General features: G+C 59.4%; 1 protein-coding gene across 1 annotated transcript in view; it reads right to left on the reverse strand.

Annotated features, from left to right (window-relative positions):
- The window catches only part of CLCN1 (chloride voltage-gated channel 1), a 33,237-nt gene extending 19,376 nt beyond the window's left edge, over positions 1-13,861 (reverse strand). The window contains exons 1-7 of the mRNA XM_004382419.2: positions 13,682-13,861; positions 10,400-10,520; positions 9,888-10,019; positions 8,667-8,795; positions 8,391-8,524; positions 6,708-6,785; positions 5,701-5,779 (exon numbers count right to left, since the gene is read on the reverse strand). Coding sequence (XP_004382476.1) covers positions 5,701-5,779; positions 6,708-6,785; positions 8,391-8,524; positions 8,667-8,795; positions 9,888-10,019; positions 10,400-10,520; positions 13,682-13,861 — 853 coding nt within the window. The remainder of the gene's footprint in view (positions 1-5,700; positions 5,780-6,707; positions 6,786-8,390; positions 8,525-8,666; positions 8,796-9,887; positions 10,020-10,399; positions 10,521-13,681) is intronic.
- Positions 13,862-15,775: the final 1,914 nt, after the last annotated feature.

Raw genomic sequence — 15,775 nt, forward strand, 5'->3', positions numbered from 1 at the left:
CCTTGCTGCCACCAGACACCACGTGCCCTGGGCAGCACTAACAACAGACAGGAACAACGGGTGCAGGGGCTTCAGGCGAGGTAACAGCACTCGGTGTTCAAGAAAAGAAAGCAGAGGATTCAGCCAAATGAAAAATAAACACTGACAGAGAAATCTGACGTGAAAGGAGCACACGGAGAGAGTGAAGGGAAGTGAAGACAGCCACACCGAGGGAAGGTGGGTGAGGACCAAGGGAAGCCAGCTCTACCGCTTCTGAGAGGAGACAAAAGGCAGGAGGCGGATGGGAGAGAAACAGCGGGGCTGGGATAAAGCAAGGAACGCAGCGAGGGCGCAAACGTAGCTCCAGCAGGCACAGAGAAAACCGCTATAAACATGCCAAGACCAAGGGCGTCGACTTCGATCAAAGGCAAAGTAAAAATGGATGACAAAATGGCCTCAGATGGGCTGAGCCTCATCTTCCCACAAACAAGAAAGAGGCCTGGCCCAGGGACAGCAGTGAGCTAGGCCGGGGCGTCTCCAGCGGTCATCTCGCCCCATGGTGACCGGGTGCTGCCAAGGATCTCTGCCGCCTCCTCCACTTTCTTCCCCTGCTCTAGACCTGGAGTCCCTGGTGGTGCAAACAGCTTGCTTGGCTGCTAACTAAAAGGTTGGAGGTTAGAGTCCACCTAGAGGCGCCTTGGAAGAAAGGCCTGGTGATCTGCTTCCAAAAAAAGCAGTCATTGAAAACCCCATGGAGCACTGTTCTACCCTGACACGCATGGGGTTGCCATGAGTCACAGTCAACTCCACGGCAACTGGTTTTCTTTTTTTTGCTCTATACTCAAACCCCACATGGCTCAACTCCCTCGGACCTCGACGTCTCCTCCACAGGCTGCAGACAACAGCTCACAGGGAGCCCTTCGTGCCGGGGGTGGGGCACAGAGGCTACTCCGATCGTTGAAAGGATTCCGAGGGGTCAACTCCAAGGTCAGCTTCTCCAGGGAGCCAGCCCGACCCTCCTCGGGTGGGAAGAACGCTCCCTTCCTGATCTGTGCTCTCTGAGGATTTGGGACGATTCGAGCCCTTCTCACTTGCAGAGGCGTTATCTGTCTACACTTCTGAACTCTCCAGAGGACTGGAGGGCAGTGCTGGCTCGGTGGTAGGATTATCGCCTTCCATATAGGAGACCCGGGTTCGACTCCCGGCCAGTGTTCCACGTGTGCAGCCACCACCTGTCAGCCGATACTTGCACGCTGCTATGATGCTGAACAGGTTGCAGGGAGCTTTCAGACTAAGATAGACTAGGAAGAAAGGCCTGGTGATCTACTTCTGAAAATCAGCCAGTGAATGCCTGATAGATCACAATGGTCCGATCCACACCAACCACGGGGATGGTGCAGGACCGGGCAGCATTTGGTTCCTTTGTCATGGGGTTGCCATGAGTCGGGGTGACCCGACAACAGCTAACAACAGCCGGAGGATTGAAAGGTCCTCGTCAACAACACCCAGTGCAGAGCCTGGCACCCCCCAGGGCCCCACCCCTGTCCTTCGGATGCGGGAAGAGGAGAGGACGGGCGAAGAGGGAAAGAGGACAGGAGAGAAGAGACGGGGTGGAATTTCAGACACGGAGCCCGTGCACGGGTGACCTGCCTGCCCCCAGATCTCGCCCTGTGAGGCCGTGCCGGCCTTGCCTGAGGAGGGTGGCCACAGGGGACAGGCGAGCCGTCCCTCCTCCTCATCCCCCGTCAGAGCTGACGGACACATGCTCACAGCAAGCTTTGAAAATCCAGGCTAGGCTTTCTTTCCCACGACACGCTTGGGGACACTTTCCCAGCAGTCCGTCACTGTGGACTTGGGAATGAGGACGGGTTTCAGTGTTAACAGAGCCAGACAGAACATGGGCAGCTAGCAGAAGTAAGCCTTCCAACACACACAGCACCGGGAGCCTCTGTCTCTAAGGCTCGGAAGCTCTGCCGTCCCAGCCACTCCGGTGTCCTCCAGCACTGCGCCGCGGCTCCTCTGCCGGCCCCCTCTGTCCTCGTCCCTACTCTTGCTCCTCATAGAAACCTTCTCTCTGCCACTTTCATCTGGGCCCAGGGCTTCATTTCCAACCAGGCCCATTTCCCAGCCACCTGCGTGGCATCACCTGGCTACACGGCGGGAAGCTGGAACCCAGTGGATACAGAGTGAACCCTCCCCTGGCCTGCTTCTCTTCTTGCCGTCCCTGTTCCGGTTACTAACACCCCTGCCCACTCCATGCCCTTGTTAGACCGGGGGGTTAGGCGAAACCCCTCCTCTCCCTCACCCCTCACGCCCGACCCCGTTCACGCAGATTGGACTCTGCAGCTCGTACTCTGCCCTCTGCCCCAGTTCCAGCTCCCACCATCCATCGAGCCGGTGACAATAATCTTGTCAAGTCTCAGTCCTTCCAACCCCTCGCCCAGGCTGTTTTCTCCTGCACACAGCTGGGCAAAAGACTGGGCAAAGATGCAAGCTGGTCATGCCGCCTCCTTGCTCAGACGCCCCCCCACGGCTCCCTTCCCTAGGGCTGCATTCCGCAAGCCAGGCTCACGGTCCTCCCGCCCCAGGAGACGGTCTTGGCTGGGGGCTCTGTAGGAAACCAGTGCCAGGCCTCCTTGCGTTAGCGTATTAAATGCTCTAATACATCGACCGTTTCAAAAACACCTATAGAAGCCCGCATTTCCCAACTTATTTCACCTCAAAACTCTTTCTACCTGTGACATCTATTAACGTCACAAAGGAACTGTGTTCTTGGAGACACATTTTGGCAAATGCTGGCCCCAAGACGAAAATCTGCCTTCTTGGACGTGGCCCAAGAGGCCATTGGTGACCTGGCCCTACTTCCTGTCCAGAGTCACTTCCTGGGGCTCGTGCGCTGTGCCGCGTAACGGTATTCATCTCGCGCGGTTAGCATGGTGGTCGGTGTCTGCCCCCCAGGCGGCTCCGGCTCACGGTGACCCACGCACAACGGAGCGAAAGGTGCCAGTCCTGCGCCGTCTTCATGATCGTAGGTGTGCTCGGGTCCCTTGTTGCAGCCACTGTGTATTCTGAGCGCCTTCCAACCTAGGGGGCTCATCTTCCAGCGCTCTGTCAGACAATGTTCTTTGTGCTCCATAAGGTTATAATTGGCTTATTCTCAGAAGTAGATCGCCAGGCCTTTCTTCCTAGTCTGTCTTAGTCTGCAAGCTCTGCTGAAACCTGTCCACCATGGTGACCCTGCTGGTATTTGAAATACTGGTGGCACAGCTTCCAGGGTCACAGCAACACACAAGCCGCCATAGTACGACAGACTGACAGACGGGCAGTGGATTTGTAATTACAGCTTCCCAAATCTGACTGTGCAGAACGCTCTGCCCTCGCTGTCTTCTTTGTGAATTCCTATCATTTAAGTGTCAGACCAAACATCACCTCTCCTGTGAATCTTTGCCAACAACCCAAAGGCCTACAAGGGGGTTTCACTGCCCACTTCTCAGGCTGCATGAAGACACTGATTTGAGTGGGCTGTGATGGCCGGTCTGCTTGCCTGTCTACCCTCCACCGTGGGCAGCTTGAGAGCTGGGACCCAGCACAGAGCCGGCAGGGAGCCGGCATGGAGCCAGCATGGAGCAGAAGCAAGGAGTATTTGTTGTTGTGTTGAACGCGGAAATATCTTTCATTTACCGGTGTAAAGAATGAAGGGTTGACGATATAGTGGACACGTTCTCTTATCACTAACTTTCCTTTCAGAATTCGTCTGTGTTCACAGAAAAAGCAAGCAAGGTGTACCATCCGCAGCAACATTCGTTGTTTGCCACTTAAACAGGCTGAACGCGGCGTCTTAACAACTTTCCCTGCTCAACAATTTCTCGTGTCAAGAGCAATGTCTTACGGGAACCTTGATAACAAGATGCTAAATGAAGCAGGTCAGGCACACGAGACAGACCTACGACCCTGCTTCGGTGAAATAGCCACAACAGGAAAACGCAGAGAGACGGAAAGCACATCAGCGGTTCCAGGGGCTGGGGGGTGGGGGTGGTAAGTGGGGAGTTATTGCTGAAGGGGTTCTTAATTTCTGTTTAGAGAGTGAAATAGTTTGGGAAACAGCGTTGATGGCTGCACAGCATTGTGCATATAATTAATGTCACTGAATTGTACACTTAAAAATGGTTAAAATGGCCAAAAAAAAAAAAAAAAGAGTAATGCCTGTGACTTTCTATGTCTTTCTCTCTCCCCCACTCCCCCACTCTGCACAGGGCAGAGCACATCTTCCTTGTTCACCCCAGACATCCCAGTTTTATGCAAAAAATGAAAAGTTCTCTTCCCTTTAAAGGATCCTGGCTGATTAAAGACAATTTTCTCCATCTAAAAATACTCCTTAGACTTTGTGGATATGCAAGGCCGAAGAGACAATAAAGGCCAACAGTGGGTATAGATGGAGGTGTGAGTGTTTAACAAGCAGAAATGCAAACACAAGCCTCCCCTCGTAGGGACTGAGGACAGTGAGAGCCTGAGCTGCCCACTTGCTGACTGACCAGTGTCCCCGAGCCGGCATGCAGGGCCCCAGTGGCAGCCCGGTCGGCTGGACGCGCTCTCGGCAACCTTGGCTCTCCTCTGATATCACCTGGGTGGCCTTGCAGACTCCTCCACGAGAGGGCCAATGACATTTTCACAGTGGAGAGGACATCTCCAACAGCTGGTGCTCTTCAGAAGCAGACGCCCTTCCTCTCTGCTCTTGTTTCTTCCATTGTCAGCGTGGAAGCCCTCCTCGGCTAATCTGCTGGTCACTGACTTGACGAGTCAATATCAGACACGCCGGCTTCCCCTCCTCTGGGCGTGCCCACCTACTGGCCATCCGTGAGGAGGTAAAGGACGTGGAAGATTGCTGCTGACCTCACACCTGCGACCAGCTGCTGAGGAGCTGCCCCTCGACTCTGGAGACCTCGCCTGTGTCAGAACAGAACTGTGCTCCACAGGGCTGTCGGTGGCTGAAGTTTTTGGAAGCAGATTGCCAGGATTTTCTTCCGCGGCACCTCTGGGTAGACTCAAACCTCTAACCTTTAGTTAGCAGCCAAGCGCACTCACTGTTTGCACCCCCCAGGGTCTCCTTACACCTGTAAAAGAGCTAACTTCATCCTAAATTCCTTACAAATATCAAGGACCAATGATCTCTACCATCACCAGTTCTCATTTAAAGCTCACCATTAAGGCAGGTGAGTTCACCTAAACTTCTTTTTTCTCACTCTGGACCTCTTAAGCAAGGAACTCCACCTAAATGCTTATGTCTTTACTAAAACACCACGAAGTGTAAGTGCCCCCTTGGAGAAGGAAGTGAAGAGTCTCCTTGTGGGGAGGTTTAGCAACTGCAGGGCAAAAACGGCCAACATTACCCCTAGGTTTTGGTATACGCAGGGGCCATAGGGAGCCATAGGGACGCTTGGGTTTCAATCCCTGTCTCTGCGACCCAGCAGACAAATGCTCGAGTCAGGTACCCAGGCTGCACTTGGGCCTCCTCTCTCACCTGGAGTACCAGTCAGACAGCTCCCAGAAGGACTACGTGCAAAGTGCCTAGAACACGGTGAGCACGCAGTCAACCCTCCCTAGAAGTCAGCCTTCTCATTGTCTTCAGCGCATTGGTGCTCCTCAAACCTGGGGGCCGGACAGACACTGCCTTGGGGGCCAGGTTGGATGCATGGACTGGTTTGGGAGGGGTAAGTCACTTGCCTCCAAGCGGGGTCCCAAAACAACAGCCGACTCCTACCGCACAGCCGACCGTCAGGATGTCTGTGTAATAGTACGGCTGCTACTGGGGGAGAGACAGAGAGAGACAGAGGGGAGGGGAAGGCAGGGCAGGAGGGGGCAGCAGGAAGGGGAGAGGAGAGGGGGAGCAGGGAGGGGAGAGGAGAGGAGAGGGGCAGCAGGGAGGGGAGAGGAGAGGAGAGGGGCAACAGGGAGGGATAGGCAGGATGAGAGCCCAAATCCAGTTAGCCAGGGTGGTCCTCGTGCCCCGTGGCCCCAGAGCTGTCCAGCCCCAAGGCCAAGAGAAACAGTGATTTTAGCAAACAGGAAGTGACCTCATAGCGCAAGACCAAATAGGAAATGAAATACAAGTCAGCAAGTGTATGGCTGGCAGGGAAGCCAGTAAGTGACAACCAGAGAGACGGAAAGGGGCCATCCAGGCAGGAGCCAGCTTCAGCCAGCTCCATGGAGCCCGTGTGAAGAGGGCCTGTCTCCGAGGGCACGCAGGCCTAGAGCCCGGCCTGGGGACCAGGCTGCATCCATGGCCCCTCACTAAGCCCCTCCATCCTGCTCAGGCCCCAGGGTCAGGAGGAAGGGAGACTTGCCTCCAAGCGGAGCCGCAAAGCAGCATCCCACGCCCACTGCACAGGCCGACACGAGCAGGTCAAGCTGGCTGGGCACGGTCTGCAACAGAGGGCGGCCGGGGGTGGGCGGGGGCACAGCACAGAGGGAGGGTCAGGCACCACGGGATGGAGAGGCACGGGGCGGGAGGCAGGGGCACCACCGACAAGGCACAAACGGGTATTGGGTGGGGAGGACACGAGGGGCGGGGCCTCTAGAAGGGAGGGCACTGTGGGCACAGCTCAGTGAACAGAGGTGGGTGCGCGGCGCCCCGGGGATGCCCGCAGTGCCTGCCTCAGCATCACGGCCAGCCCAGCCAAGGCAGCCCCCGTGCACACGCGGCCCCACTCGTTCTCCTGGCTCAGCCTTACCTCGTACACCCCGCAGAACACGGACAGGAACTTGCTGAGGACAGCGGCACAGATGCTGGCAATGTGCACGAAGGGGCCCTGGAGGGAGGGGCCGGGGCTCAGCATGGAGACCAGGCGGTGCTCACCACCACCAGGCACTCAGACGCCCTCAGCCAGGCCCTGGAGAGGGGGGCCGGGGCTCAGCATGGAGACCAGGCGGTGCTCACCACCACCAGGCACTCAGACGCCCTCAGCCAGGCCCTGGAGAGGGGGGCCGGGGCTCAGCATGGAGACCAGGCGGTGCTCACCACCACCAGGCACTCAGACGCCCTCAGCCAGGCCCTGAGAGGGGGGCCGGGGCTCAGCATGGATACCAGGTGGTGCTCGCCCCCACCAGGCACTCCAGCCAGGCCCTGGAGAGACAGAGGGGGACAAGTCTGTTCTGTGCTCTCAGGGAACCTCATCCCCAGAGGAAGGGAGATGCGTATCAGAGTGTGGGCCTATCAGAGAACACTGAGGGCTGAGAGGGAAATGAAGGGGAGTAAGGGTCACTGAGAGACCGGTGAGGGCAGGGTGGGGTGTGTTTGGGGTGCACTTGGAGAAGGTGTCCGGGAAGGCCTCCCTGAACAGCTGTTAGGGGTTGAACTGTGCCCCCTAAAAAGATGTGCTGAAGTCCTAATCCCTGCACCTGTGAACATGACCCTATTTGGAAACAGGATCTTGGAAGATGTTATCAGTCAGATTAACATGAGGTCATACTGGGGTAGAGTGGGCTCTAATCTCTGTGACTCGTGTCCTTGTAAAAGAGGAGGAGAGACACAGAGACAGGCAGACAGAGGAAGGACGCCGTGTGGCACTGCAGCTACAAGTCAAGGAACACCTAGGGCCACCAGGCGCTGGGAGAGGCCTGGGACAGTCCCCCTCCGAGCCTCAGCAGGAATCCACACAGCCGACTCCCCGTCTCCAGAACTATGAGAGGAGAAATTTCTGTTCCTCCGAGCCCCGCAGTGAGTGGCACTTTGTTTTGGCCGCCCCAGGACACTAAGACAGCAGGTTACAAAGGGGCAGCGCCTGCAAGGGGCAGAGAGAGTGAGCGGCAGGAGTATGCGGAGGGAGAGGCCTGAGACAGAGGACAGGACGGGGAGGGCCCACGGGCGGGGCCGAAGCCAGCAGGGGGCGGGAGCCAGGTCCCAGGGCTCCAGGGCCGGGAGAGTCAGATAGGATTTCACCTGAAGTAGAAGGGGCCATCAGGCCTTCCCGAGCAGTCTGCAAGGCGGCTTTGGCGGCTGTGTGGAGGGCGACAGGGGGCCAGAGGGGGCACGGACACGGAACCAAAGCATCTTCTGGGGGCTCAGTTATCTCTTCTTGGGGCAGGGACTGGGCTGGGTCACTGGGCACTTCCCCCTAGGGCCACTGGCGGGAGCCATTCCGGCTGTCACAAGTGGGGGGCTGCTACTGCCACCTAGTGGGCGGAGGCTGGGAGTGCAGCTGACCAAAGGGCAGTACCCAGGACGCCCCACCTCAGAGAAAGATCCCACGTGCAGTGTGTCATTGGGCCCAGGCAAGTGCTCGGACATTCTGCCACCCCACCCAGAACCAGGGCCTGCCTACCTGCCCACTCCACATCACCTGGCTTTGGTCCCTGTCCCCACGGGCCCTCCTCGGCGGGCCGCCTGCCCAGCCCTCCCCCCGGTGAGCACCCACCTCTTTGCCCACGGGGATGCCGCTGCCCAGCCCAGCGGTCAGCGCCACCACCTTGGCCACAAAGGCCTTGACGGTCAGGTACTCCTTCAGGACGACCCCGCGGAGAATGGTCTTCATCTCAGGAATCCCAGAGCCTGGACAGGCCAGAGCCGGTCACGGCAGGCTGAGGTGGCGGCTGGCGGGACCCGGGGCTCGGAGTGGGGGGTGACGGGGGGCGAGTGGGTGCGGGGCCGTGTGCTGGTGGCTGACGGGCAGGCTCAGGGCGGGGGTTCTCACCAACGGCCTGGGGGGAGATGAGGTGGCAGAAGATAGCACTGAAGAGGATGAGGACCAGCGGGAAGGTGACCCAGGCCAGGAACTGCAGGGGGAGGCTGGGCTGCATCTGGTAGTAGGTCCACTTGTAGGCTGCAGACACGGGCCGGGTGAGCGGGGGACAGGAGACCCGCCTGCCCACACGTCCACCCACCCACAGCACACCCAGTGTGCATGGAGCCTTCTTGTGCCCTGGCTGGCCTGTTTGACCCCACGAGACGGGAACTTCACATTGTATTCCTGGGCGCCTGAGCTGTGGAGGTGAGGAAGGAGTTCACGCTCCAACCGTGGGGTGGGCGGGCACGCTGCAATCCCACCTGAATGCAGTGATGTGAGCTTGTCCTCAGAACCCCTGGGGATCAACAACCTGGCTCCCAGGACTTGAGGGGTCAGTGGGACCCAACTTCCAGTGCGGAAATCAGGGGCAGGACCAGTGGCTGCCGAGTGGACCCCGACTCATGGTGACCCCATGTGTGTCAGAGTAGAACTGGGCTCCCTAGGGTTTTTACAGACTGCCAAAAAACAAGCAAATCTGTCTTGGAAGAAGTACAACCAGACTGCTCCTTAGAAGCAAGGATGGCGAGGATTCGTCTCACATACTTTGGACATGTTATCAGAAGGGACCAGACCCTGGAGAAGGACATCATGCTTAGTAAAGTAGAGGATCAGCGATAAAAAGGAAGACCCTCAACGAGATGGATTGACACAGTGGCTGCAACAATGGGCTCAAACACAGCAACGATTGTGAGGATGGCGCAGGACTGGGCAGTGTTTCGTTCTGTTGTACACGGGGTCACTATGAGTCAGAACTGACCTGACGGCACCTAACAACAATGAGGGTTTTCAATGGCCGATTTTTCACAAGTAGATCGACAGGCCTTTCTTCAGAGGCACCTCTGGGTGTACTTGAACCTCTAACCTTTTGGTTAGCAGCCAAGCACATGAACTGTTTGCACTTCCCAGGGATTCCCAAAACAGGGGAGTCCTGGCCAAACCGGGCCGAGCTGGTTACTGCGAGGGGCCCACAGCCTGGGGGGTGGCATTGAAAGGGGCATGAGAAATGGCTCTGGTCTTGTCTGTGGCCTGGAGTCCCCCCACCAAGCCCACTCAGCTTAGCCCCAGGTAGAAACTCTAGAAACAGCCCCAGTTGGGGAGAGGCCGAGGTGAGGGCCGGGCCAGACTCACCCTGCAGGCTCTTGGCACTGACGTAGTCCATGCTCCAGCTGACCAGAGCCATGAACAGGCCCAGCAGCACCAGGAAGATCCAGTCTTCCCCCAGCTTCCTCCTCACAAGGCCGCCCAGGCAGCGGAAACAATCTAGGGAGAGAAGTGGGGAGGAGAGCAGCAAGCCGGTGACCACGAGGCCGGAAGGGGAGCTGCAAGGCCGGGAGGGCAGAGCCTGGCCCACAGGGTCTCGTCTGGAACCCATTCACGGCAATTCTCTTCACCTCTCTGTCCACAGCCATCCCTGCCCCAGCCGAAGGTCCTGCCACCCAATTCTCTTTACTGGAACTCCTTCCTACAGCACTGGTTTCTGGGGAGGGTGGAGACGCAGATGCTAAGGAACAAGGCAGCATGAGGAGGTGGGGGGTGCCTGCTCCCACTACTTGGAGGAGCTTGTTGCGGGTGCAGTGGGACCCCGAGTTACCCTCCTGGCCCCACGCCCCCTCCACCCTGGAGCCCTCTCTCAGCCTCACTCTGGTACTTGGAGTAGTGGTCCTCGTCCTTGCTGTCCACGGTGGTGCTGGAGCCCGTCCACTGAGGCCTCCCCTCACCCAGCTCCTTCTCTGAGAACCGTCCTTTGTGGTGGTGGGAGATCTGGGCAGAGAAACAATGGACATGCCTGTGTCTCGCTGAAAAGAAGAGCCAGCAGGTGGGGGGGCACGTGGACTCAGAGAAGTGAGAGCACCTGTGAATTCCTGGCTCTGAGGGCTGGCACGTGGTCATTGTGGTCATCGCTTTCCTCAGCCCCCTCTGCTTGTCTGTGTCCCCACCCCGCCCACCACTGCCCAGCCTCTCCGTCCGTCCCCCACTGCACTGGTTCTGGTCTGCGGGCACCTTTGTCCCTGCGGCGTTTCCCTGAGGCAGTGGTCCAAGGACGGCTAAGACAGAGTCACCACAGCAGTCCGAGCCTGTGTCCCCGTCACCGAGTGTCCCCCGGGTTCTGGCGTGGAGGTGAGGACGGGCTGGCCCAGCCAGCGTTGACCCCGGCTTGTCCCTGGGTGTGTCTGCACAGACAGGACAGCCTCATGGGCAGTCCACCACTCGTCCCCTGACTTGAACCCATCCTGGCTGCATCCATCCAACCATGACGGCGGTGGCTCAGGGAGGCCTGGGGAGGCTGATTTCACGACCCCAGTGCGGCTTAGCCTTGGCTGGGCCACGCTGCTCGTCTCCTGGGTTGAGGCTGGTGACGGAGGGAAGGTGCTCTCCCTCCACACCCCCAGTGGCCCAGCACACGCCCTCCATGGGTTTCATCCCTTAGGCCAGGCCGGTGGGGACGAGGAGGGGTTGTGTCCCGTTACACCCTGGATGGGAGGAACCCTGAAGAGTGGAGGCTGGGGGGCTGGCTTGGGGCTGAATGCCCCCCAGCAGGGCTGGGGGAGGCGAGTCTGGGGATGGGCGCTGTCAGGGATTGAGGGGTGCCGACAAGAGACGTGGCCGATGCTGACCACTCCTGACCGCTGTTGAGGCTGGCAATGGTACCCAGGAGTTCTACACCACTCTCTCTTCTTCTCTTTAAGTCTGAAAACCCCCATAAAAACTGAACCCCAGATTCCTTGGTTTTCAAGACCCTTGGGGACCAGTGCTACCTATCCCCAAACGAACTCCCCTCCCCAAGCCCTGTGCTTCCCTGTCCCGGAAGGTGCCACACTGCACTTTACCCGAGTTGTTGTCCCGCCTGGTGTGACATCGGATGGAGAGGAGCCCCAGGGCCGCCCCTCCAGAAAAGGCCTCTCCGACCAGCCCCACTCGGTGTTCAGAGGCCCCATCCCCCCATCCAGCCAACACTGGCTCATGTCCCCTCCCCAACGGTGACTGCTCTTGGGGACTTTGCACAGCAGTGTTGGGACGGGCCGCCCAGCCCCCGGCTCCCAGACCTCTCCTGTTGTGGCTGTTAGCTGCCTTGCAGTGGGCCCCACTCAGGGCGACCCCGTGCCCAGCAGAACCTGCCCCATCCTCATGGTCGGTTGTGGATTGGACCATTGTGATCCACAGGGTGTTCACTGGCTGATTTTCAGAAGTAGATGGCCAGGCCTTTCTTCCAAGTCTGTCTTGGTCGGGAAGCTCTGCTAAAACTGTTCAGCCTCCTAGCAACACATAAGCCTCTACTGACAGACAGGTGGTGTCTGCACATGAGGTGCATTGGCCAGGAATCAAACCTGGGTCTCCCGCAGGGAAGGTGAGGAGTCTACCCCTGGACCACCACTGCCCACAGCCCGTTCCGAGATCCCCGAACCAAGAGGAGTCTTGAGCGCCCCTGAGCTGACACGCTGCCAGACACTGGTGCCCGGTCCTCTGTGCGGCGAGGGCACGTTCGTTGACTGACCACAACCCATCTGCTGCTCCACAATTTCACTCCTGCCCTGGTGGAGCCCATCCCCACCCCGGCCTGGGTGTCTGCAGCTGCCACCCCAAGCCCCGGAGGATGGCTGTCCCTACCACCCCCGTCAGGTTTCTGGCCCCCCAGGTGCCTAACACCTGGTCAACCTTCCCACCTGGACATTTGGTTACATCTGTCCTGCTCTTGTAACATGGGTGTCTCTCTGGTCCCTGAGCTGCAGCCAGTCTGTTGCACAGAGTGTGCGTGTGTGTGTGTGTGCGTGCATGTGTGCGGCTAAGGGTGGGCTGAGCCATCTGGAGGGATCTGCCTGTGGGGGTGTGGATGCGTGTCTGCACAGGTGTGAGTGCCACGCCAGCCTCTGCATGCTGTTACGACATAAGCCAGCGGGCCAGCCTTTGGGCACTGGGCCACCAGGCTTCAGGCAAAGGCACAGAGGGGGCGCCCACACCTCTGCATATCAGGGGGGCACCTCACACCTCTACACGTTGGGGGGACCCCACATCTCTGGGTGTCAGGGTGGACCCCACACCTTTGCGAGTTAGGGGGGCATCCCACACCTCTGTGAGTTGGGGGGGACCCTGCACCTCTGCGAGTTGGGGGGTACCCCATGCCTTTGCACATGAGGTGGGTACCTCACACCTCTGCACATCAGGGGCACACAGCATCTCTGTGAGTTAAGGGGAACCCCATACCTCTGCGAGTTAGGGGGGACCCCATACCTCTAGGGGGGCACCCCACACCTCTGCACATCAGGGGGACCACACATCTCCGCACATCAGGGAGGACACCACACCTCTGCAAGTTAGGGGGGCACCCCACCCCTCTGAGAGTTGGGGGGTACCCCATGCCTTTGCACATGAGGTGGGCACCTCACACCTCTGCACATCAGGGGCACACAGCATCTCTGTGAGTTAAGGGGAACCCCACACCTCTGCGCGTTAGGGGGGACCTCGCACCTCTGCATGTTAGGGGTGCACCTTGCACATCTACGTGTTGGGGGGCACCCTGCACTTCTGTATATTAAGGGGGCACACAGCGGGCAAGCGGGGGCGGGAAGGGGCATGGCACAGAGATGGGGAGAGTCAGGGACCATGGGACAGGGAGGCACAGCACCTCTGTGAGTTAAGGGGGATCCCCACACCTCTGCAGTTAAGGGGGTCATCCACCCTGTACAAGTTAAAGGGGCACCCTGCATTCCAGGAGGCAATATGGTGGCAGTGGCCCAGACCAGGGCATGTTTTGAACACACGGCCATGGGCTGTTTGACTGTGAAAAGCCCACTGCTGCCTCCTCTCCCCGTTCCCTCACTCCACCCCACTGCCGCCCCTCTCCCATTCCCTCACTCCACCCCATTGCTGCCTCCTCTCCCGTTCCCTCACTCTGCCCCATTGCCCGTCTCCCCGGGGGGCTTTACCTGCCTGGGGTGGGTGTTGGGGCAGGGGCCGGTGGCCCTCCGTAGCGTGTGCTGCTGGCCCCTGTTCTCGGAGGGCAGGCCGTAGCTGGTACAGTGCTCGAAGGGCATGTACTGGTACTGCGGGGCGCTGCCCCACCAGGTCTGCTCGCCCCTGGCTGGCTGAGACCCCCGCTGCTCCATGCCCTCCCCGGGCTGAGGTCTGCTCGCCATCCTCCCCCGGGGCAGGTCCTCGAGCCTGTCCTCCTGCCTGGCCCCAAGGCGTCTGGGGCATGGTGCCCACCCCTGGCTATTTATAGCACCCCCCGTCATCACATGACCCCAGTGCCACATTTGATCCTCCTGGGGTCGAAGCAGGTGTGGGCAGCGTGGTGGGGGCAGGGTGGAGACCTGCGGGACGCAGGGGAATCCTGGGCACTGCCCCCTTTGTCAGCTCCAGGCCTCCAGGCTGGACCAGGGTGGCCCCTGCCCGGCCAGCACTCACCTGCCTGCCTGAGGGCCTCGAGGACACTCACACCTGCCTACTTTCCCACCTGTCTCCTGGCACGAGGGAGAGGGACTCAGGTGTCCAACACCTGAAGGGGGCTCACCGGGGACAGCAGCCGGTGCCGCTCCACCACTGCCCGGGCACTCTCCCGCCGGCCTCCGGCACTCATCCTCACTGGCAGGTCCCGTCTCACTGGTGATCAGCCTCCCCACCTGCCGCCCAGCTCCTGGCCTTTTCTAGGTCTGCCCACCAACCAGGGGCCACCTGACCCCACCTGTCACCCCGAGGTGTGCAGCCCTGGGTTCTGGGGTTCCTCCCGCTTTCCGCACCAGTGCCAGATTTATGGGGAGGCCCATCAGGGCAGGTAGATATGGGAGGGATGCAAGGCTGGGAACTGCCAGTCCCCAGGGATGGTGGGACACACCCTCCTGCTTCCCGTTTCGGGTGATAAACGCGGAGGCCAAGGCCACACGGAGTTCCCAGGACACCCTCCCTGGGGGTGAGGGACAGGCGACAGCAAGGGTCAGAGTGCAGCTTGGAGTTTCTCACCAGGCAGGCAGGGGTGGTCCCCACAGCCTAAGTCCAGGACTGCAGGGTAAGTGCCCCCAAACCTGGGCTGACGGACCGCTAAGAAGATGGGGACCCTCAACAGAACCTTCCCAGCACAAACCCGATGCCTCGAGGCCGTAGTCCACCCGCAGGTGACCCACGCGTGTTGTTGGAGGGAAGGAGGCTCCAGTAACACCGCCAGCTCTGCGGGTGGAGAAGGAGAGACCCAGGCAGGAGTGAGACAGAGCCCCCAAGGTGAGTCCTGGCTTTGGAAAAGGGGGCGCTCACCCGCCTGTGGGAAAGTGTCTGTCAGGGCTTACTTTATGACCCGAGGAAACCAAGGTCTGTCGCAGTGACGGCCACCTCGCCTTTCCTGGGGGCAGCCAGGCTGGCCATGGGCTCCGGCTGCAAAGGCCAGTGGCCTGGGGGGCCCTCCCCTGCCCAGAGCCCACGGCAGCTCTCAGAGCTGGTCTCTGAGGTGAGAAGGGGCAGGGAGCCCGCAGGCCAGGGCTGGGGGCAAGGGGTGGAGGGTGAAGATCCGTGTCCAAGATTCGGAGCGGTTGTCATCTCACGGGGTACCGGCCTGCAGGAGAATGAGGAACTGTGAACGACACCCACCCTGCCTGGCCGAGCACTTACCGTCTTATTTGGGGCCCATGAAAGACTTCTGGGGGGCCCCGTGAAGCCCCTAAATTTGGAAGCAAATTCATCAGTGTGCACAGGTGTGTATTCTCCAGAGGGTTACATCAATTCTCATGGGGTCTGCGGAACCGTCTGAAGCAAGGTTTGGAGGGGTGTGTCGGGCATAGGGGTGTGTAGGAGACAGCCCGCTGGCACCCCCGAACCAAGCTGTGCTCGGATTTTCCTTCTGGACCACACCTGTTTCTGGCCTCCCAACCTGCGGGGTGCTGTGTTACACCCTCTGAGGGCGTGTCCCCTCTCCTCCTCCAGCCAGACCCCAAACCCGTGCCGTCCACTTTCTGCAGACCTTTCTCTCTGGTCATGCCTCCTGGTCCCCGTCTTCCCTCTCTCCTTCCCACACTAGACAACCCTGTTCCCGT

Source organism: Trichechus manatus, unplaced genomic scaffold, assembly GCF_000243295.1.
Source record: "Trichechus manatus latirostris isolate Lorelei unplaced genomic scaffold, TriManLat1.0 scaffold00093, whole genome shotgun sequence".
Taxonomy (NCBI): domain Eukaryota; kingdom Metazoa; phylum Chordata; class Mammalia; order Sirenia; family Trichechidae; genus Trichechus; species Trichechus manatus.